A 24,553-nucleotide genomic window follows, 5' to 3' on the forward strand; every position below is an offset into this window, starting at 1 on the left:
ACCCCTTCTCCATGAACAGATGGGTAATAGATACACAGCAGTGACGTGACTGGTGTCATTTCAGCCCGTCAGCCACTTTAGTGTCTTGTCCCTGGAGGTCCTCAGGGTTACGTGGAGATTGCTCATGGATGTGTGTGGCTCAGCTGCTGGTGTATCTAAACATCTCCATTAAACAACAGCACACTGAACCTTGCTCTGAAAGTGAGCTGGACTAGCCCCATCTCCCCACCCTTCCTTGCCAACCAGTACTTGCCTGGAGGGGTCCAAATATTAGTCAACGTGGTAAGAGACGCACAACATGGCTCCTCTGAGTCTCGCAGTCCTTCAGTCAGAGGAGATCCTTCTGTGCCACCCACATCTTCCTTTAACCTGGCAAAGTACCTGAATTACTGAGCTGACTTGCCAAGAGAGATTTACGCTGAAACATCTCTAGAAAGATGGCTCTCATTAAGGGCTGAAGCCTGCAAGAGAGCACAATGCTGGCTGGGGCACAGACTGGGGAGAGAAGCGTTAGTCATCACCTGCCTCGTGTTCAGCCCTTCGGACAGTCTCCTCTCTTGGAAGATGCACTGTTTTGCCTGTATGACTGTTGGCAGAAACTAATGAGCAGAGCTGGTTGAAAATTTTCCATCAAAACAATATTTCTGTTTTGCCAGAAGACAGTTTAAAAATTAAGTGGAAAAATTAGAGAAAAGAGCTTGGGTTTTGGCTGACATTGTTGGTCAAAAAATCCCAAACTTGAGATTTTTTAGCCAAAAATGGAAGTATTTGGGGTAAGTCAGGGGAGGAAAGGGGAGGAGCCTGGCAGGTTTTAGCGATACGCTGAAAAACATCTAAGAAAATTTTGACAAAGATGAGGATGTTTTTGTCAATTTTTTCCATAGCGAAAGATACTTCTGCTTTTAGAAGCATTCTATGGGGAGGCTGGAAAACAAACAAGCAAATATGCATTTTCTTTCTCATACATATGGCTATAGACACTCCATAGCTTGTAGTATTAGCACAGGCAGCAATTTCCTCTGGAGAGATAGTTAAGACCAGATCTCTCACAGGAGCTGCCCAAGAGCGTACTACCCAAAAGCTCTAATTCTCAGAAAGGGACACCCACACAGCTGATTCTGCAGTGAGTTTGTACAGCTGATGGAAAGCCTCGATAACCTCACAGTTGCCTTGCATACAAATAAACTGAGCCATGGGGACAGCCAGGGAAAAGGCGCTGCTTGTGAAGGAAGGTACCGTGCACACAGCTGTTACAAAACCATCCGTACTTAATAGCCAGCCAGCCACAGGCAATGCTGTTGCTAAAAACGTTGCAGAGAGAATGGCACATAAATACCTGGCAACCCACAGAAAGCTCTTTTCCATCCTGCTTACACAACAGTGTGGTTTTTCTTTTTCCCTTTAAAATTGTTTCTTTAGCAAAATTGGTTGGGAAAAAAACCCCCAAACCGGCTGGAATCTTCCTTACCCTCTGGGGAATGTGACTTCTTGGGCTCAGTGTCACAGTCCCCTCTTCAAGGTGTTGTTGGTTGGTGTTGTGAAACGATGTGGGGAAGAAGCTGTGAGCGAGAGTGGCTGGAGACCAGCAGTCTCATAGCTCAGCAGGACCCTCCTTCCTCAACAAATACCTGGGCATAAAGCAGAGGTGACAGTGCTGAAGCCAACGCAGCACAAGCAGCACAGAAGGTGAATCAGCTCTGTGAGAGAACCAAGATGTGACATGGTGTTATTAGTGGGGAGCAGGGGAGGTTCATTTTATAGTGATTTCCTAAGGAATTAGACCATGATTCTGGACAGGATTTATATTTTAAACAACACTTAATTTTTTTAAAGGACTAATTCAATCTAGATGTGGATTTCATACCTTTTCCTTAATGAGAGCAGCACCAGGGGAAGCAGTCAGAAGTACTGACGTGTCCTGGCAGGGGCTCCGACTGCTGCAACTCGCCTTGCTGACAGCCTGAGCTTGACTCTCGTCCCATGACAGCCTGGGGTTACAGTCCCGGCGACTTCCACCACAAGCAGCTCTGGCTCAGAGCCGCCAAAGTGATAAAAGACTTCTTGTGTGATCATCTCAGGAGGGAAGTTTGGTGCCAAACAAAGCTGCAGTCTAGTTGGCTCTTTTTGCCATTAGAGACAAAATCAAGGGGAAAAATACAGAGCTGGGGAAATAAATGGAAGCTGCAAAATGTTCAAATAATGTATTTTCCAAGAAAATAATAAAAAAAAACCCACCCAAGAATGGCTTGTCTGGCTTTGCTGGCCAGGCCGTGGTTGCACTGATCTTTGTGCAACCTGAAGATTCTGTTAGAGGATACCCCTTGTACACCAATTCATCAACGGTCTAGTTCCACTGCTTGTCTCCAGGGTGGCTGCACAATGATGTTGTAGTATGCAGTGACCTTACAGAAAATTGTCAGTGATCTTTCAACAGCTGATGCTTTTTGGGGTAGCGGAGCCAGCCGCCCAGACTGGCGTGCTACCAGCGCTCTCCTCCTGCTGAACAAATGAGCATTTCCCTCTCTGCCAGCCCACATTTTGAGCAGTATCCAGGCTTGGGGCTGGATTTTGCAGCCCAGTTTCTGTAAGGGGCATCTCTGAAGCGATGTGAATTTTACCCTTTGTTACTTCCAATAACAAAAAATGTGTCTGAGAATATAAAACCAGTGGGGAATATCCCTTTCCCTCCCCTGCCAGTGCAGTAACCGCAGTACAGGCTTACTCACTCAATTCAGAAGCGGTCTATGCTCATCTCCATGCCTTTTCAGATTGCTGCTGGCAATCACCCCAGCTAGCTGCTCTGGGAATCTGCCTTTTCCCCCAGACCACTCTTGAGCAAAGGATCATTTCTTTGGGCATGGCCTTTCCAGCATCCACATGTCTGTGTGTAGAGTCTAAGTGCCACCGCACAAAGAACACTGAATCATTATAAAAGACCTCAGAACAAAAACCATCCAGAAAGCAACAGCGAGGGGAGTCATAAGGTTATTACAGGAGTATGATGAGAAAAAGATTTTTCTTCAGAGGGCTGAGGGAGGAGATTAAAAGCACTTGAGCAGATGAGGGAAGGTATTCTCTATAGACTGTGAAGGTGGTGAAATTTTTGGTGGGTGCAAAGCCAGTTTGTGAGGGGCAAAGCAGCTGCAAGGAGAGGAAGAGGGGAAAGGGACAATGCTCATGCAGGGAGGGTAAGGCCACAAAATGTGTCTGTGGGAAATAGCGGAGGAAGGACAAGTCAAGCATCTCTGGAGTTACACTGAGACTCCTATAAGCCCCTGAAGCTCGGGAGAGGCTGGAGACACTGAGGGTGCAAGGGCTCACCTGGAGACTGAGCTGTGCCAGGAGCCAGCCCCACATGTGGATATCCTGTGGGCTCCACCGTGGCGAGCATGCAAAGTTGCTCTCCCCCAAGGTCAAGGAGGATGCCAAGGCCTGTGACATGACCCAGACAAGTCACACTGGAGGCTCCAGCTCCACCCAGGCCACAGAGGGATGAAAGGATGAAACACCCAAATAGGAGCCTTTCACAGCCAAATGAGAGATGCTGAGGAAACCCACAACTTTCAAGAAGGCCCAGCTGCTTCTCCCCAGCCCAGCGGCGGATACCTACCCCAGGCCATGCGGACCCGGCCAGTGTCTCGGCTGTGGTAATGCACAGGGAACACATACACAAGCCCCAGACATCAGCTGCAGAACTCTGCTAATTGGAAAAGTCTGTCTGAGTGTCTGGCCACCATTTGGCAGACATGGCAGCTCTGACAAAATTATAAATGTGGTACAGTGCAGCCTCCAGGCATTCTTCATGGGGTCTGTCACATGGAAGTGGCATGAAAGGCGAGGAGATGCAAGACACATGGAGGTCAAGCTTTGGAGACTCTCTGATTACCTTCTGGGTAGTTACTGCTAAGGGGAGTTTGTGGTCCCTCTCTGCTTATATACTTTCTTGTTTAAACTCTCCTTTTATAAACAGACAGTTCTTCCCATCCAGAGTGAAGATGCTTCAGTCCTGCTTGTCCAAGGCAGTGATGCTGTTGGAAAGTCTCTCTCCAGGCAGACCAGCCCATTTCTGAAGAGTGTGAAGAGAAGCCAGAGACATGATAAAAGGACAAAAAAAATTCTCACAGAAAACATAACTGGTCTTTGTGCATTAGCAGCATTTGAGGAACTCCTGTCTTCCTACTGACCTGCCTCCAAATTGAGATAAACAGAAGGACGCTGAAGTGTAAGTGGTATGGAGTACAACCAAACATATTCAGCGCAGGTCCAAGTATTGGAAGAAGTAATGCTGTTCAGGAGCAGTTCCCACAGCCTGCCTATTTCTGGGTGCACTATATTCATACAGCAGCAGGACAGCAAGCGAGCAAGTAACTTGCCAGCAAGTAGGTTACCAGGGCTTCTTTTCTTACACCATCAGAAGTGTGAGTGCTTCTGGCATGGTTCTTTCCACCTGGAACTCCACAGCATATTGGTGTTTGTGCCAACACTCTTCAATGAGAAAACACACCTTTCCCAATGGACCAGGGGTGTTGGGAAAAGCACAAAGGAACATGCAGTTTTCACTCTACCAGCAGAGCAAGGTCCTCCAAAAAGTGGTACTCTGGGTGATGCATGGGGCTGATGCCAGGATAAGATGATCCATATTGAGCTTTTTGGAAAGAAATTTCCTTCCAGAGAAAGCAGAGTCCTGCCACCTTGCTGCAAGGGACCAAGAGGCAGCTACGGCTGCCGTGTACACCAGGACTTGCAACAGAGTGAAGGAAGCAGGTGGGGTTGGTGGACGCAGAATTGAGCTCCAAGCAGCTGAGGAAGGATTATACTTTCCTCCTGGTACTTCTGTGCCAGAGCACCAGAGCCATCTGACACCACCTGCCTTTAATGATCTTGGCTGAGATGACTTAAATAAAAAGACAACTAAGATCACAGGGAAGGACAATGGCTTTAAATCATCTGATTTCTTGGTTAGAAGGTGGGGATTAGGAATAAGAAAAAACCAGCAAACTGCTACATGCAAAATAGGCAAACTAAGTATATAAGCCTACTGGATTTATAGAAGAGATATTGGCACATACCAGGAAAATTTCAAGCCAAATGTATGACAGCATTCCTTACACCCCTCCCACCCATTGCCATATCCCAGCTTAATGTAAAGCCTTTTGGCTTCCAAAGGCTTATAGCTATGTTTTATTGTTTAAACAGGTCAACAATTGCAATCATATGTTGACTCCAGGCAATAACAAACACGATGATGTGTTAATACACAGCAACATTTGGATGGAGTTTCTACAATTTTGCTGCCGTTAACAGTCACATGTATAATGGCAGTCGGGCTGGTATCTCCTAAGGCTACCTCTGAAAACCAGGAAGCCTATCAGTGTTGTGCCATTACCAAGAAGCCAGCATGAGATCAGTAAATGAGCTCTATTTTTAATGTAAGTATAAACTCCATTTCTGGAAATAATTTTGGGAGGAGACTCTCACATCAGCCATGCTTTGTTTTTAAGGCTGCTTTAGAAATGCTCCCTCCAAGAAGTGTCCTTTTAACAAGAATTGAGCTGGAATGGGATATGGATGATGGCATCTTTGTAAGACAGGCCAGGACAGGATCCTCCAGGTCTATCTGCTTGAAGCTGTCTGCAAAAAACATCTTCACCATGTTGAGGGGGGAGTGAAATAGTACAAAGATTCTGGCTAGTACCTACAACAAAGACATCCAAAACACTTGGCACTGAAGTAATTCTGTTTATTTCACACCAGGGAAGTGTGCAGCTAGGTTATATAGATACCTTTCCAATGGATGGGATAGTTTTGCTCCAATATAAATTTCCACATGCTCAGCAATCTTCATTATCAGGTTGCGCCTGTGGAGCAGCTACCATTAAACATACAGCAAGCTGCCACTTCATCTCAGCTCCAACATACATTGAAAGCAACCTTTCTCAAAAGCACTTGCAAAACGGCCCTCCCCGCATGTATAAGCTTTAGCTTCCCCGCAGCCTGCTGAGGCGTACACAGCGATACCCCAAACGCAGCCTGGCTCAATTTTTCCAGACAGGCATTTTCTACTGTTGTGTCACTGACCACAGACCTTGCAAGGCATTAATCAGGTATTAACATTTCCCGTGCTTTATTTTGCAACCCGACCGGGACAAGACCCATCATTTCTTGATTTGTTAGCACACTGGGAACTCTGAGATGCCAGAATTTTACTGACAAATGACCTTTTACACCTACCACAGCTATCAAACAGTTGGCCTAGACTTAACCGAATCTCAGTCTCAGCCCAGTATTAGAACAGATGCATAATGTACTACTTACAGCTTCACTCCTTTCTCTTAATTTTCATGCTAGCTGTTTAGTTTGCTTTGTATTTTTTTCAAGTTCAGAAACCTTATTAAAGTTGTTATGGAAAAAATAAATTTATTATTCAACATACTCAATTTTTCAAAATGGAATGATCTTTTTTTTTTTTTTTTTGGTTTTCATTTACAACTGGTTCCATTCAGTTTGACTTTTTATCTTTTCTAGTTATAACCAGCACCAAAAAGAAAATTAACCATGGATACAGTACATATGCAAATTAGCTAATGGAAAAAATATATACATTTCACTCTGTAATGAAAAACTTAAATGATATTACTGCCATGGAGAATATATCCCTGTATTATAATAAAATATCAAGCAATAATCGACTGCTAAGATTCTTTTCCACCAACAAAAAATAGCACCATACATGAGATAGTGAGAATCTACACTCAATAACACAATTGTGCAACTAGAAATGTACAGTACTTTAGTAACAGTACAGAGTATTGTTTACAATATGGAAATACCACCACTGTAATCAAAAGAGCGTCAATCTCTTACGAACAACTAAAAAAAGTATTGTCATAGATACACTGAAACAAACAGCTTTCTTTTCACCAGTATGTAGTAACTGAGGGCAGAGCATAGCTGTAAATTCATAGTAAAGCTCCTATAAAATGATACAAAACAGAAGTGCAGGAGTATTGAACACTATTTAACTTTTTTTAGTATTATTATTTTTCTGGCTATTATAAAACGGGAAGGTTGTCACCATATGAAGTAAGAGAATGTAATAAAATGAAGCTGTGTTGTGCCATCAGTTTTTAATTAATGTTGGTTTCTGATTATAAAAAAAAAGAAGGGTTGATGCACACTAATCTGTGGGCTGTGAGAGCAAGTGAGGTGTTTTTTTCAGTGCTCAGACATTTGAAAGAATTCCTTGTAAATTCACGTTTCCTTAAGTAGGATCCAGAACTTGGACCCAAATGTCCTTCGGTGTCCAGAACCTAGCACACTGGAATAGCCCACAGGTCTAACTAGCCTAGTATCCTGTTCTGGACAGTGGCCAATAGTGAATTATTAGTGAAAAACATAAGAATTAAAATCCTTCCTCTCCTATGCACCTTTCTAGGAGCTCACCTTTGCCTAGAGAGGGTGACAGATCAGCACCGGAAGGAAAAATGACCCCTGCTATTTTAAAAGCACCTTTGATTCTCATTAATAATAAATGCACATGGTGTTATTCCAAGGTAACAGAGAAGTACGATGGCAAATCCTTCAACACCCCCACGTGAGTGTTAGTAATACCAAAAATGATCAGCAAAGGGGGTGTGTTTCATTGGGCCAGGCCACTTCATGGGGAAATGTTGCCCATTAAAAGAAAAAAAGCAAACTCCAAACCAAGCAAAGGGTGTAAGGGGACCCATCTCAGCCAAACTGCTGTGAGGTGGCGGTGGCAGTAGGGAGGCAGCAAGGACAGTCACAGCCCTGCTATACAGGCAGGGCATGACAACAGGCAAGGGGGAAAACTACCACTGTGAACTATCGGGATAAATCAGGTCCTCCAGGCCCTCTCTGATCTCATGGAACTTTCTCATTATTTGCCTAACGGAACATCACCGTGGTATTGCCTAAATCTTCCCTGTCACCCCCGCCAGCAAGGTCTTCCGTTGACAACTTCCTAAGTAGTAACACAACCTCTGTGTTTGGGCTACAGGAATAACAGAAGAAGGAGGTCTGATCCTGACTGTAAAATGCCAAAAGAACATCCAGTATAACAAAAACCAAGTTGGAATAATTTCCCTGATAGAGAAAATCATCTGGGGCATTGGAAAGCAGATCTATCTGAGACAGGCACTTGAGAAAAAATTGTGTGCAAATGTGCCTTTGTGCATACAGGCCAGCCCTTGTGTGCACACACGCTTATTGGCACTAATAAGCACAGATGCAAATATGAAGGCCACACAGTAATAGTCTGTTAATGAACATTAGCTCCCTGTGCTTGAAAAACTTAGCCCTTAATAAAATGCTAATGAGTTATTCCAGTGAGGTCCTGGATATTGAAAGGATTTTAATAAGGAAGAAGTTGCTTTAAAGATATGTTAGGTACTATGAGTCTTTATCCCTCCTTGCATTGAAAAAAAGAGACAACAGCAACAAAGACAACTTGAGGACAGGTGTGAGCTGCAATCCAGACTGGCCCAGGGGCTGGGGGTAGTAGCTGGGCTGAGTTCTGCACTCATCTCCAAGGAATAAAACAGTAACACGCAGTTCTAGAGCGAGTACAAAGCTGCAATTCATCCACATGGCTCTGTTCATATCATGAAGAGTGGGCTGTAACTTAACCACTGCACAACTGACCTTGGACCCTGGCAAGGGAAATGATACATGTTGGAGCAAGATATGACAGGGAGACATTGATCTGCAGGACTAACGGAGGGGACAAACTCTGCCCTGGGTAGAGCTCCTGTTTCAAGTCTCACATCTCAGAGAGGAGTTTGGTTTAAAGTGCAGAGACATAGAAGAGGGTATCATATATGCAGCACTTGCTATGTGCTCTGATAGCACCGATCTGATAGCACCAAACCTGATAGCACCACAAAAGTAAGACAGGAAGCATTAAAATACAGTGAGTAAAACCCTAACCCTTACTGAAGGCAACGGAAGTCTTAGCCTTACAGCTTCAACAAGCTCAAGATTACACTTTGAATGTTTTGTATCCCTGACTACTTTTGACTCCAAAGGCTACATAACCTCAGATGCACACAAGGGCCAAGAGATAGGAAACACCTGTTCTGCTCTCCACTCCATCCTTCACACAAAGCTTGTTCCAAGTCCTGTTTCTGTACCAATCCTATCCAGTTTCATGGTCTTCTTAAAAAACACATTCAGTCTCATTATCTGATTGACTTCCAAAAACTGGAGAGATTAGGCCAAGCAATCCTTGAGGTCCCTTCCAACCTGGTATTCTATGATTCTATGAAATGATTTCTGACTTCTTCCATCTCATGTAAATGGTTCAGGTTTAAAAATAACTATCTACTGCTGTTAATAAGCTTCCATTTCATTAAGCTCAGAGAAAAATTAGGTTTCATAAAAGAAACTATATTATTCTGGGGAGAGAGGATTGTTTTTTAAAATTAGAAAGATGAGCAGTCCCTATTAGTTGCTCTAAAAATATGACTTGCAATGTTGGATATAATTGTATTGAGTTTTCTGCAGGAATTTCAGAGATGTCCATTCTTGGCTATCAGTTTTCACAAGCTTTTATAGCAAATCCTCTCTTTAAATTAAGCCTTTCATTTATGTGTGGCCCTGCAAGCCCACTCCACAGTAGGATAACTGTTGGAAATTGAAAACATCAGATGAAAGCCAAGATTAAAAGATTAATGTCTCTACCTTTGCTGAATTATTTTGCCAGAGGCCTTCCTCGATGGAGGTACCCATAACTTTAGTCAATGTAATCACTTTGCAACTCTTGTCCTTTTCTTTAATGGTAGCAAGCCATCCAGTGGCTGGTGATTTAATATATTAAAGTAAAAAGCATTAATGAAAAATGTAAGGATGTCAAAATACGATAAAATGATTGGCTCCTTGAGATGACTCTTTCTGTTTGGTTTTTTTTTTTTTAAGGTGGATGAGTGGATTACTTTGGTATCCAGTCTGTAGAATTAGTTTCAAGTCTTATTAGGTATGCTTTGGAATCCACCACATTGTAGCAACTCATGAAGTTCCAGTACTCAGACCTACTAGTCCGTGATTTACATACAAATAGCTGTAATACTCTAAGAAGTAGCACAGGTTCATTAACTCTTCTGCTGCATCTTGTTTGCATAAAAGTCTCTGCAAGTCTGGCAACAGCGCTGATACCATCGCATGTCTTGGCACAGATTCTTCTCCCGGATCACCCTGCAGTACACTGTCCACTGGTCGCCTGTGCACTTGTACGTGAGAGCAGCTTTGGACAAGAAAAGAAAGGAGAAACTAGCAGATTAGCCAGAGAACAGCATTGTAGGTGTGATCAAAATCATTGTGTATGGGGGAAGAAAGGGCCAATCTCACTGTCAGCACTGGAGATCAGATGATGTTCTTTCTACTGAAATACCAGGCTCTTGGAACTGCTTACTGCAAGGGTGCAGCTGGACGTGGTTGGGGAGTGCAAGCCTCCTCACGTTGTACCTATTTTGTCTCAGTGACAGAGGCCTAGATGAACAAAATGTCTAAAGCATTGGCCTAGATTTAAGCACATGAACACCTCACAGTGGTCAGTGGAAAGCTGTGTGATCCCAGGGAGAAGGCTTTGTGAAAGCACGCTTTCAGGACTAGCCATCATCCTCTTGGTGGAAAACATTTTTACAGAGGAGTAAAATCAAACCCGATTTGATGGATGTAAAGATAAATTAATCAGAAATAAAAATAATCCTTCTTAGTGTAGTAAGAACAGTAGGACAACAATTGGCTATTGGGAGGGGGAAATGGATGGCAGAAACTCCCTCAGACTGACAAAAGGTTTGTGCAGGAGGAAAAGTAGCACAAAGGCACTGTTGCTGAATCTGTTGACAATATAATTAAAGGGTTACATGTGCTTTTATAAAAAAGTATATGTTAGTGAAGCTGTGTACTTGATGAAAATGCATGCATATAGTGAGTGCTTTTTACAGTATGTGATTTAAAAATTATATGCAACATTCTTACAAATGCTGTGATAATTGGAAAATCTTCTAAACAAATATTGTGGCCTCTCAGATGTGAAACAATGATCTAGTTAAAGAACATCAAAAGGTGCTGACCCAGCAGCATCTTGAGTCCCTTGCTCCTCATCTCTGCTGGATGAAACCAGGAAAGGCTCTTATCCTGTATTTAGCTGTAAGTCTCAGCGCCAGGCACCAGAAAACAATGTCAGCAAAACTAGTAGGAATGTATCACTGAAGCTTCATTTAGTTGAACAAGCAAAAGTTTGATAGAATCTGATGAAACAAGGTTGCACTGTCCCAGGAAAAACGGAACATGAAGCCAATAAAAAAACCCCAACACTTACTGCAAGAAGAAGAAAATTGAGTGGAAGTGACCATCCTAAGCAGGGGGAGGGTAGAGCTGTTTCTGACTCTGCCGGCAGTAGAGGGGCGTTTTGGGGGGGGCTAGATCTGCAGCACTCCCCACTAGCTATGGTTCCAATCAGGCACAGAAAACATGATGTAGCTGAATAAATTACACATCTTGCAAGAACATCCGAGATAGACCTTATATAATAGAAAGACACTGAGCCACAAACAAGGCTAGGACTCTAATATTTCAGAAGCCCAAGCTCCCTCACAGGTTGTGAAGTAAGACAGGAAGCATGTCAAGGAAGCGATATGGGTCAGGTGCCTGAGAGACAGAATAAACCCCCTCTGAATATGTCTTCACTGAGGGACACTGGAAACAGATGTGAAAGTCAGGTGAGATGAACTCCACACTTAGATACTTCTGAAAATGTTAGTCGGGATGAAAAACATTTTGGTGTGGGTACATGGCAGCATGGGTTTTGTAAACTAACAGAATTTTTTCCTGTATAATTTTTTTTTGTGAGGTTTTCATTGCAGAAACCAGAAAATTTTGTTAATGATATTCCAATGAGAATTGTTTATAAGCAGGAAGAGCAAAACACTCAATGATACATCTTTCTGCTAATATCAAATACCATTGTTTCTGGCCCTGGTGATTCCAAGCCTGGTTTAGAAACAAAAGCATCCCAAATTACTTGCAGATTACTTTCAGCAGGGACTTGAGCCTCCTCAGTCTTCTAAACACGTGAGCTTTTTATTGCTTTGTCCTAAAATGTGAATTAGGATGGATTTCTTGTCTCATCAGTGTATCAAGGGCTTACTTCTCAAATGAAATGTTTTCCTTTCACTATGCTCTTAGTGCTAAAATATCTGGGAAGTACTCTTGCATGTTCTTAAACAAAAGAGGTTAGAAGCTCCTCAGTATGACTGCATTTGCAAGAATAAAATTTCCCATATTCTTTTAAACATCTGTTAAACTTTTGGGTTCAGAAGCTTCAAGTCCAGTCCTTGTTCAAGTGTTATTTAATACTGGACAGTGCTATTAAAAAATGGTTCTCTGTCACTTAGCAGCTCTGCCTTTCCATGTATATTAGAGGCTTCTTAGCCTACAAGACTGGCTCTGCTGTGAGGGTGGAGGCTGTTCTTTCTGGTAAGCTCTTAGCAGCTTTGTTTACAACCCAGCCTCTTGTACTGAAAAGTAATGGGAGGCACCGATGAGGCTGTGTCAGTGTAGCTGATGCCTTGAGTTTAGCTTCATCTTATTGGTGATGATGTGTGAAATGTAAAGAAACCAGCTTGGTTCTTGGAGCTGTGACTGAACACACGGGGCTGAAGTTTGGAAAAATATATTTTTATCCCCTTATAAACTGAGCAAATATGATGTGGAAAATCATGGATTCCCACAACTTTGTTTTAACAAAAGCATTCTTAACTAGAGACATTTCTTAAATACAGTGTTAAGGTATTTCAGGAAACAGATGGCTTATCATCATATTCTCATCTCAGCCAGGTACACAGGGGATGCAGGGAGGGTGAGGAGAAGGACAGTGACAGAAAATCAAAGGATTCACAGAAAGAGGCTGGATGTTGTCTTGCCTCCCTGGGCAAATTAATTCATCAAATCACATTCTTGTGGCAGCAAATGAAAAGGAAAAAAAAAAACCCAGTGATGCTCTACTTGTCAAGGTCATATACTTTTCTTGGGGCACGGATGGATAAATTATCATACTATACACTCACCACAGCAAAAGCAGGGTGTGAAGGTGTTTGTGATGGAGAAAGATATGCCTGTCAACTCCCTCACCTCTGTGATCAGTCAATCAATCACCCACCATTTGTGTGCTCCTGTTGGTCTCTCAGGTCTATCCACTGCTGAGTGCTCCAGCCTGGGCAAATTCTGAGGCAGGGATTGATGGATAAGAGAGGACCTATCCACACTAGACTTCTAGTCTGGAGTCTGACTGGGGGGCCCTCTCCTAATTTCTGGCCCTGGGCAATCCTCTGAAGCCCCACTTTTGTCACACTGGGCACACTGGGACCTTGGGCTTTGTCTGGTGCTTTGCAAGTGGCATCTTCCCCCCCAACACCCCTCACTCACCAAGTCTGGGCGAGGTAATTGTGTTGACATTTATCTTCTCATTGCAGACCTCTTGGTGGCACTGCCTGTAGGCCGCTGGCTTGGACAGGACAGGGCACTCATTGCCGTGGCGCCCGGTGACTTTGTGCATACACTGGACCACGCGTGACTGGAGGCCTTTCCCACAGGTTGAGGAGCACTGGAGGAGAGAAGGCACTGAGACATGGTCCAAGCAGAGTAGCTTCCAAATCACATACACACATACACCAGAAAAATCACTGCCAGAGCTGAAGTGTGCAGCAGATTGGCAGCTCACTATGGTGCTGAAGGCTCAACAACTAGGGACCGTTCAAACAACTGTGGCTTTTGTCCACGATGATTTTGCACCTTCATGGAGTGCTGTGAGCAGAGGAACTGTCCTGCAACAGGGAAGGAAGCTGTTGTCTTTCTGTCTGGACTTGCACTGAGTCCACCTACACAGACTGTTCCTGTGGATGCCCGCGAGGTTCAAGCAGGCAGAGATGCAATTCCCTCCACCAGCCACAAAGAGGCAAAGCTGGAAAACGTATACTGCTTAATCATGGATGAGTAGCTTCCACCTCACTCTCCATGAGGGACCCAGTGGTACTGGTTTTCTTGGTTTAAAAGCCCTCTCCAAGACTTGGATGGTCTAACAAGGCTTCCTCCACAGACAAGAACAATTCCAGGCACTGATATAAGATAAACCCAAGGATTACAGCAGAGGCAGGCAGCTCCTACTGCATGCCCAGACCTTGAGAGAAGCTCTGTTCCAGTATACGAGAGAACACATCAGGTATTCAAGTATTCACTCTCATCTATCCCTGCTAACCGTCTGGCACTTGTCTGTCCTCCTGGGAGCAATTGCAAATTGTACTCCATGAGTTTTGGCTTCTATTAGCCAGGAGGCCCAGCCTGTTTATATGCTCTCTTTGTTGTCATACAATTGGAGTCCCTACCTCTCCCTCCCTCTTCCTCTGGCCCAGTCACTTCTGATTTACAATGTCCTACTTGCACGCTGTTCAATTTTAATAAAGCAAACACAGTGAGCACAGTGAGGTGCACCAGCTGGAGTTAATAAAAGAACCTTGTATTTAAAATAAAAAACAATGGGTTGCAGGACTTTGGTAAGATTCCTATTTCTGCTAAAGCCACACACAAGCAAATGATGGGAGAGAGGAGGAGGTGAGGAAAAACTCTGGAGATATAATTAGGATGATGTAAAAAAGATCATGTTTTCTGTCCTCTGCTGTTTCTGAACAAAGTCAGGGCACTGAAGCTCTCTCCCTGAAAAACAGTCACCTCAGAGTGGTAATTCTTAAAACCAGCATTGAAGAGACTCAAAAGATGAGCATCACTGAGGTTGGATTGAAGTCATTGTATGAAAGATGTGTATGCAGTGTGGATGCTTGAAGACTAGGACCCAGAGGCAAAAGAACACATGGATGCAGGTAGGCCTCCACCTCTCCCATCTATGGGGGAGAGTACAGCAAAGCTGTGGTCATTTTGCTCTGGAAGTATCACAAGAAACCTCTGCTGCTTCTCAAAGACCATCTGATACAAGAAGTCTAGCTTTGTTCTGGTGGAGCACAGGGAGCTTTTCCTTCCTCTGTGGATCACTGAAAGGCCTGAGAAAAAATGGTCTCAGATGAACAGGACACGTAAACCACAGCTGATCAAGTCCTGCTTCATGCAACCCAGTGTAGAAATGCATTTACAGGATGTGAACAATTAATTTATGGGTAGAAGGAGTTGTAGGATCAGTGAAGCCTGTTGTCACAAATAACATAGACTCTATCTATCACTCACATTAATCACTGTTGATTAAACAGGTTTCTTGTATTTGGCGTACTCACTGAATTTGTATTAGTTTTTCTCTTATTTCCCCCCTATATTCCACTTGTTCTTTATTCCTATTCTTTCTCCCAGTGCCCTTCTCTAGGACTGACTTTCTCCATTTGGAACAATCTCTGTCTCAGACCCCTTCTGGACTTTGCCAATTAAGTCATCCTGGTGTGCAGCTTTCCTATGTGTTTCCAGCTATGCATCCCCCTCCAGACCTGAGTATTGTGTTCTGAAGATAGAAGTTGTACTATATTAAAGTTTTACATGTATTTTGGAACTTGTTTTTTAAAAATAAATTATTGGGTTTTTTCCTTTAAGTCCTTCTTAATTCAATTTAGGGTCCACTCACTAGTTTATGACAGATTTTTTGCACTTAGATTTTCAGATCTTGATTCTACATAAAAATTTGGTCACTGTCTATTAATACCTCAACAATGGTTCTGGTATTTAGGACTACGCTGAATGAGCCATTCCCTTGTATACCCTACAGTGAACTATTCCAAAAAGCAATCATTAAAGTCCCTATTTAAACCTCCTTCATGACTTGAGCTTCTGCAGTGAGATCTAGGAATTTCGTGAGTCTTGAGTGTCCCTCTGTTCTTCCTCAGAATCATGTGCCCTCAGTGACTTCTACCAGTCTGGAAGCCAGTCAGGCATGGCCATTACATTTGGATTTAAAGTTAACAATTTTTATCCTGATAAATGCAACTATTAGGCCCTTCCACTTCACTAGTCATATGAAACCTCTAATCCTCAGGATTTCAATGGCACTTTTAGTCTTCAGAATGCTGTACTAATCTTAATCCTCACGAAACTCCTTGCAAGAAGAGTGAATTGTACATCCATTTTACAAACAGAATAGCTGTTACCACACAGACATAAAATAACCCATCCAGGCCATGGGGTTCCTTCACATGACTGTAATATAGTGAGTCTGTAACCTCTGTCTTTGGCTTTTAGGCACTCCCTGTGCTTATGAACGCTTTTAACAGAGAGAGGAAAAAAAAAATAGAAAGAAAGGAAGACAGAAAGAAAAAAGTATTTTTCACGTAAGGTGAATAAGGTTTTCAAATACCAACATACAAACACTCACCTACCTTTGTCTGTGTTCCTGTCTCTGCATTTGTTAACCAGCAAGGAGGGCAAGCAATGAAACTTTTTCCACAGACACTGCCAACTCCAATCCTTAGACAAATAACAGCAGAGTTTTTGCCCGAAGCAGTTTTACTCCTTCTCCTGGGAGACTGGGATCATCACCTATGCTATGCAATTAGTTTTTCACAGCCAGGAAGACAGATTTTAACATCTTTCTTGAACTCTTTTGGGCTTGGCAGCTAAAGGAAGGTTGGACATCTGGCTTATTTTAAGACGAAATTTTCAACTCTGTACTTGGATAGTCTCTTTCCTAGGAATTTCAATAGGAAATAGGAATAGATACAAAATACATACAAAGGGGGAATTGTTACTCATGCTGCACTATGAAAAGAGGACATCATTAAAAGAGGCATAAAAATCAAACTCCAACTGAACAGCAAATTCCCATAAATACCTTCCCTCCTACTCTGGACAGCTAAATGCACTGCTACGGTCTCTCTGTTTCCAAATATTTATGGAGCAAGCAAGCACATCCACAGAACAATTTTTGGGGCTAGATTCATTCTGTGCCCTCTGATACAGAACCTCTCAGACTTGGACAGAGGTTACGAGGAGCCTGTGTAACGAAGGGTGCTGCAGCCTTCTTGCAAACAGAGGAACTTCTAGGCAGCCAACAGCTGCCAGAGAGAGTGTAGTGCTTGTGGCAGAGTGTGGCTTGGGCTGCAGGGGCAAAAAGTACCATTACAGCCCAGCACCCGATGCAGCTTCTGTATAGCTGGTACAATTCCACTGCATAGAACGCTGGGAGGCTCCAGTAACTGTGCTGATCGTATTTAAAATGCTGTTGATGGACACTGGACCTTCTGGGCAAATACTGAGTTCTTACACTGCTATTAACATACTCAGAAAATTGGGAAAGCCTTTACAAGCATTGATGTCACTCTCAGGAAACACACACAATTTGATGCCATGATGGAGTAAAGTGATTTGTGAATGTGGAGGACCAGGTTTGGAACCTGGTTTGGAGCTGCATGGATCTCTGCCTGCCACCTGAGCTGCTACGCAAGTACTGAGAGAAAACCCACAAGCAACTTGCCTACTCTGGGAAGCATGGACTCAAACAAGTGGTTGGATGTCAAACAAAGAAGAGGGTTTTTCCTTCCTCCAGGCATTGCCAATGATACCACTATCAGAAAAATGCATATGCAAAATTTATGTGGTTTAACCATAAGGCACTAAACTGACAATATAGCCATTGTAAATTGGAAATCCACCCACATGCAAAGATCAAAGTATTGTTCAGCACTGTAAAAAAGAAGGGGTTAATGAACAGTTACAAAAACTGAACCTAATGAGAGCCCTTGTAACTCCCAGTTCAAACACTGCTTGAGGAGGCAAAAGGAATACAAAAATGCCTCCATTCACATTCTTTGGCAGTAACATGCAAGCCAGTGGGGATATCCAGACGGAAATAAACTCACAAATTATCAAGGCAGCAGCTGCATTCATCAGCTTAAAGAAGATTTACTCACTGAAAAACTCCAACCTTAAGACCAAGCTACGATTTTTCAACTGGAATGCTATTTCCACCTTAGGATACTGATATGAAAGCTTGCAATCTACCAAAGGTGCTGACAGATGTCTAATTGCTTTGAAAGCAAATGCCTCTGGAGAATATGATGTATTAAAATAGAATGAATTTACAGTAAGTTCTGAAATCTGTCAGGGACTTCAACTCCTGATCTACAAAAGATAGTCCGAGAAAGAGAGAGGAGTAAGAATGAATGAAGCCAGGGCAGGGCTGCAGTTGGGCAGCTGAAAGAATGCGTTAAGAGAGACCAGTCCGGAGAATCCCTGTGTTGAGGCTTAATGGGGACAGAAAAAGGTACAGATTTACCACTACAGAGGACAGGTTGTGAGCTGTTCAGGACTGAATGGGATAATGAAGCATTGCTTATGCCTCAGCTGAGGGCTGCTGGCTAGGCAGTGATGTATTCAGACCACATGCCACCTTTAAAAATGTCTCTTTTTGAACCTCTAAGAGATAGATGCTAGTCTTTTTTGTAATTGACTTGCTTTTTCCAGCAGAAAGTCCTATCATCCCTTCAGCCAATCCTGAAAGTACTCCAATATTAGAAGGTTGATCTGTTGGAGGGAGATATAGTTCAAGATGACTGTCATAACTAAGCTGAAGGCAATATGTTTTTTTTCTTTATTCATCAGTCTGCAGTCATCTGATGTTTAAAGATACTGGTTTGTCCCCAATTTTCTGAAAGTTGCTGAAGCCAAGGATAACACTATGGCTAAAGCTCCAATATTCAGAGATAGAGTCATGCTTTACTGACTTCAGAGTTCAAGTATTTCAAGGTGTTAGGATAGGGTAGAGTGCTTTTCCCCCCAGGGGTCTTATTTCTTGCCTCTGTGAAAGTCAGAAAGAAAGCAAGACAAGTTCCTATTAATAACATTCTAGCACAGCATCTGAGATGAATGACAAATGTCCTGTAATTGTTCTGTTCCTGAGACCTTAATAGTATACATGTGTGTGCTCTGAAAGTCAGTGCTCTGCACATCTTAACATCAGGCTTTTTATGAGTATCACTAATTTAAACTCTATAGTTCTAGCTGAAAGGCAGCATGCAATATGCTTTCATAAACACCAGGTCAACTTTCACCAGGGCATCATGCTAAAGAAAGAAATTTCTGTCTTTCCACTGATAAGATCTAATTAGCCCAAAGCAAACTGTAAGCTGTTTTTCAAGCTTCCTTGTTCTTTTCTTTTCTTTTTTTTTCTTTCTTTTTTCTTCTTTTTGAACCCCAGATCTGTAAAGAGAACATATCTGGTCTTGCTTACAACAGTCTTTCATTTGGAAACTTTTGTGAAATGACTGATTTGTTTAATTTAGCCAAGAAAAAAATGCATACCCTTCTGACTCAGTATGGGAAGAAACAATAAATTACAGCAGAAAATGCTCGTGGCTGATGTGACAGTATCTTAGAAGGAAAAGAGAGAGGCAATCTTTGCAAACTGCCCGCAGCTGTGCTTTTAAACTGCGTGACCCTAAGGAACAAGACCTGACCAGTATGTCCAGCATGTCTCACTGCATAATTAAGTTTGACTTTGCTATTCTGAAAAGTTCCATTGTGCACAGAGTTCAGAGATTAAGAGCTGAATGCATGAATATTCTGGGTAGTGACAGTGCCCCTAAGTACTTGTGCAATGCAGCCCAGGTGGATGCTAATGAGGAAATGTCATTTAATTCAGTATACTAATCAGGCAGAATTTACTTCTCACAAGCTTTCAAATTGGATTTCAAGAACAAGATCAGGCAGAGATGTGAAACGATACAGTATTGCCTATAGGGTTCTAGCATGCCACCTATAGCGTGTGTGCAACGTTTTGATCTGTGCAAGGTACAAAGTGGAAATACTCCATAGCTTATTCCACCTGAAAAACTGCAAGGAAATGATGCTGCAAAACACCTTATGTAAAAGGCACAATAGAGCTAATTTTAAGTAAACTAGATAGTAATGGACAACTATGTAACCATGGGATCACATAACTCAGCTCAGGCCGACTGCTTGAGAACTCACCCTGCTTCTACAGCAGTGTGTGCTGCTTACGCTGAGCAACGCTTTTATGGCTACATGAGCTATAGTCCCACACTGACTCCTGTCGCAGATGCTAGCCTGAAAGCATATCTTGGGAACTGAAGCTCCACTGAATACATATTTTGATTATTCATCAGTTAATGATCAATGCTACCTAAACGTAATTTATTAAAAAAAGTTAATTAAACTAAGGACTCCATTAGGTTTACTTAACTTCAGCAAGAGGTTGTTCATCTCTGTCATCGCAGTCCTGCCTGAGCATACTCTAGACAAGGAGCATTTAGCTTTGAAATGTATGATGCTGAACTAACACTGCATTTCATCTTTTTGCACAGTCAAACAAGGGAGCACCAGCAGGCTGATACTAATTGCTCTTTAAAGATGTTCTGGAAGATCGTTGCCTTAATGCCTCAGTAGTCATCATAAATCTCAAAAGGCTATTATTTTATAGGGGCAAAATTATAGCAGTCCCTGCTAGTGATATATGTAGTGTGCCACAAGGATTCAAGGGGCAAAACCTCTTCAGATGAGTAGTACAAACTTGAAATGATGAATTACCTACTGTTCATATTTTTAAAAACATGATCCTAGTCACTGTAACATCTCAGAGTAACTCAGAAAAAATGAATGCCAATATTTGAACAGGCTTGTCTTTCATGCTTTCTTTTTCGTATTAAAAAAAAAAAAAAAAGAGTAAAATAGTCACGATGGAATTCAATTTCCAATCCACTGATCTTGGTGGGAGGCTTTAATTCTCCATCAAAAAAAATGCACTTAATGAACTAGGCTTTTAAATAAAAAATATCAAAAAGGAAAAGTTATTCTTCCAATTAACGGGATCACTGGAGGCTGTATTGGAACATGAGACAATAACACTGTGACAGAACGTGCTCCACTTCAAACAAAACACTGATGAATATGGTCTTTTTGTAGCACATTTTCCTTTACTAAGGGACCACTGAAATGATTTGTACTATGGATGTTCCCAGAAACTCCAGCAGAGATGAGCTGTGCAAATTGTTGTGCAAACAAGGAGTGGCCATTGCCTCAAAGGCATAAGCAGGACTTGGTTTCTGTAGTTTATAATCCCCAGGGGAACGACATGGCCAGCCAGCATTGTAGTCAGCATCTCTTCACTTTCCATGCCTAGGCTTCCAGCTACAGCTGCATTGACTGGGGCTGGCAGTTAGCACAAGTCTAGATGGAGGCTCAACCTTGTTTTAGTGCCATTATACAACATTTACACCTCTGACCATAGATAAAAACGTTTCACAGAATGGGGGACAAAGAATCAAAGAGCAAAAGGGGTGGGATTCATTGCAGTGAATCTGTTCATGTTCTCTTTGCAATGAGCAGAAAGAGATGACCATTTCAAAAGGCAATTCAGCCTTTGCTAAGGAAAGGAGAAAACCCACTATCTGGAGCTGCCTGTCTTACAATGACTGTAAATGGAGCCTAACAACTATCTCAAACAAGGCACCTAACTGTCCGATGGCTAGGACTCAGTGATGTGAGTTCAATTAAGTGATGGATCCATGACCATACAGAAGTCTGTAGTTAATAGGAGCTGAACTCCTTTCTTTCCTAAAACTCATATTTCCAGTGGAGATATGAAAAACTATATTTCTACGTTTGTTCACGACAAACCAATCAGTTCTACTTGGTGGTACAAGGCAGTAGAAGGGCCTTGGGCTGGGTTTTAAGCAGCCCGAGGTGACAGATTTGTGAAGTGGCAGCAGGAACATGGAGATGTGTCCCCTCATGTCTCCCCGTCTGAGGCTTTTACTTCAATGATCCAAGTCTTTTTCTGAGAACCCTTACTCTGGATTCAAGATGGTCCTTTTCTCTTTTACCTGAGTTTGTGGAATAAAATCATGAAGGAAACAGTGAAAACTCCAGCACACCCTCACTGACAGTGAAGAAGACAAAAAAAATAACCAACAGCCTTGGAGCTCTGTCATACCACGTGCCAGAATTCCCTATTTTATGCTGAAATCCTTAACTCACTGAAGTCATTGGAAGTTGGCTATTGAGTGCGGTGGGTCAGTGATTTGGCCCACAGTATTATCAACCAAATTGATTTCACTGCAGCAGAAGAGATAGAGTCTGCTTTGTAAAACAAACACTAGTTTTCTCTCACAGAGAGATCTGTTTTATTCCATGCATTTCCTCAATGGAGGTTAAACTAAAGGTGATGGTTTTAGCTCATCACAACTCAAAAGAATACCATTCTACTTCAGAAACGCGGAGTAAAGGCTTACCATCTCCCTTTCTAAAGGGTGGCTTGAAATTTTTACTAGAATACTGGCAACAATTTTCCGAAACTGAGGAGTGTCCTCGGCTGATATAACCAATTCTGGGCCATTTCTTCTCATCTTCTGTAGTGAGGGCTATTTTGAGATTAGCTGTTGGCAAGAAAGGCTGTGGTTTGCACATCAGTGATCATCTGCCAGAGGAACAAACCATGGGGAACCCCAACTAGTAGTACAACTCAGAGCAGTCCAGAGGGGCAGTACTTAGGTTTGGGACACTCTGATGCTCTGGCTCCTGATCATACCTAGGACCAGGGAAGTGATGGTTTGAATACTAATGCTTGTTGGGCTCTCTTCTGTAACATCCAGCTACATCACCTTCTGGAGAACAACTGATTTGCATCAGTGAGGCCTGTAGACAATCTTCCAACATGAGTTTCTAGCTATGGTGCTGAACGCACACGACAGCCATAAATCATGAAGCTGTTTGCTGAGCCAAAGTGAGTAAGCGTCAGGAAAGGGTCGGTCATCTGTGACGTGCGACTGCAGTTCTAAGCGGACATTCCTCCTGCAGAGTTTTCTCTCAGTTCAACAAGAAAAGTTATTTTCTCCAAGGTAGAAGATGATGAACTTAGTTATGACCTTTATGAAGAATTAACAAGTTGTCCATAGTTTATCATAAACAGATGGCGGGTCAAGCCATGAATTTGTAATGAATGTTAGAATGAAGGACAGTTTGCTTCTATATTTATAACAGCTTTGAATATACCTCTCAAACCACAGCTGTCCTTGATTTACTCTTCTTATCATGTAATGCGAATTAATCATTAAAAGTGAGGCGTATAGAAGATTTTGTTGACGTTCCCAAACATTTGGAACTCAGAAAACATGCTTTCCTGGCACTGAAAGTTTGTAGAGTATTTTTTTGGGAAAAAAAACCCCAAACAACAAAAAAACCAACCTCAACATGTTTTTTGGTGTATTGTGAGGCTAGGGTTTTATCTCCTAGAGAATACAATCTACTCTAATCTTTCCAAAGCAATTAATTTGCAATTACAAAATCCTTGTTACCACCCATTGTGATAATGACTGCTGATCTTCAGTATGAAACACCTCAGTGTCTGGCACAAACCCAGTATTTTTCTCATAGGAAATCAGATTTTTTTCCTCCATATTGTTAATATTCTCCTGGGATGAGAACCCATAGCCAGCATTTCATAGGCTGAGCAAAATAGCGTAAAGAAATTGGCAACTATTGATGTCTAGGGAGGGCAGGTGGCTATAGGTAATTTTTCAGATGTGCTTTAGCACTACTGACACCATTTGGCAACAAGAATATTGCTTAACATCACACTTTGCCAAGCTGATCCTTACTAGTCCTTCCCAGTTTCTGGACTGTAAATCTTTCTGAATCCAGTGAAAGGTGTGCCAGGTGGTTATACTAGATGTAAAGTGGTAAAAAGAGATTTCTCCTCTACTTTCTCTCCCAGTTGAAGCCCAGCTTGACATGTCATATATTTCTGGTTTCACCTGAGAGCATGAATCTGTAATGGTTCCTACACAAGACCCAAAGATCTTGCACAGTCTGTCAGGTCAGATTCTGATCTGCATGGCACTGGCATAAGCCTGCGTTAACTTAAGTGGCTGAATTAATCTGGATTTACACTAATGTAAGAGAGACTGTTATCTGACCCACTGTGCTGAGTGAGATCCTTGGCTTGTGGCCAATGGGTTGAGGGAAGAATGAAAGGCAGTTACCCTGGATTTACACTGGGTTATCCGAGATTAATATACGCCTTAGTATCTATAGAGCACCTACTGTAACTGCAAAGAAAAAATATGGAAAAGCCAATATATTAAAAGGCTTCTATGTATCTTTCTTTTTCTAAAAATCTTTTCATTGGGCTATGTAATATAATAGGTTAATGAGCTAAATTGTTGCCTGAGGGACAGGAGTTGCATGTTTAAACTTCTACCCACAAAGCTGAAAATGCACCCTTGTGAAAGTCAGCACTAACGATGGAGCTAGTGTATCTTGCTTGTAATTCTACCTTCCTTGATATAATACCAGTTAAAAGAAGAATAGTCAAAGAAAATGAAACTGGGAATCCTGAACCATTCTGTGCTATTGGCTCAAAATACAGTACTTCAGTCACAGGACAGAAATAGAATATGTCGAGACGTATAAAATACTGGAACAATGAAGTAAAACTGGAAATGAAGAAAAACCTATAAAAATCTTGTGGGGAATTGCTCCTGCTATATAATCTTGCCTCCTCAGTTATACCCTTGAAGTGTCCAAAAGCCAA

At 42.3% G+C, this 24,553-nt stretch overlaps 1 protein-coding gene across 1 annotated transcript in view; it reads right to left on the reverse strand.

Moving 5' to 3' along the window:
• Nucleotides 1-5,741: 5,741 nt before the first annotated feature.
• Nucleotides 5,742-24,553, reverse strand: part of ADAMTS17 (ADAM metallopeptidase with thrombospondin type 1 motif 17) — a 196,480-nt gene continuing 177,668 nt past the window's right edge. Inside the window, exons 21-22 of the mRNA XM_074916879.1 lie at nt 13,447-13,624; nt 5,742-10,261 (exon numbers count right to left, since the gene is read on the reverse strand). Coding sequence (XP_074772980.1) covers nt 10,110-10,261; nt 13,447-13,624 — 330 coding nt within the window. The 3' untranslated portion in view covers nt 5,742-10,109. The remainder of the gene's footprint in view (nt 10,262-13,446; nt 13,625-24,553) is intronic.

Source organism: Athene noctua, chromosome 13, assembly GCF_965140245.1.
Source record: "Athene noctua chromosome 13, bAthNoc1.hap1.1, whole genome shotgun sequence".
Taxonomy (NCBI): Eukaryota; Metazoa; Chordata; class Aves; order Strigiformes; family Strigidae; genus Athene; species Athene noctua.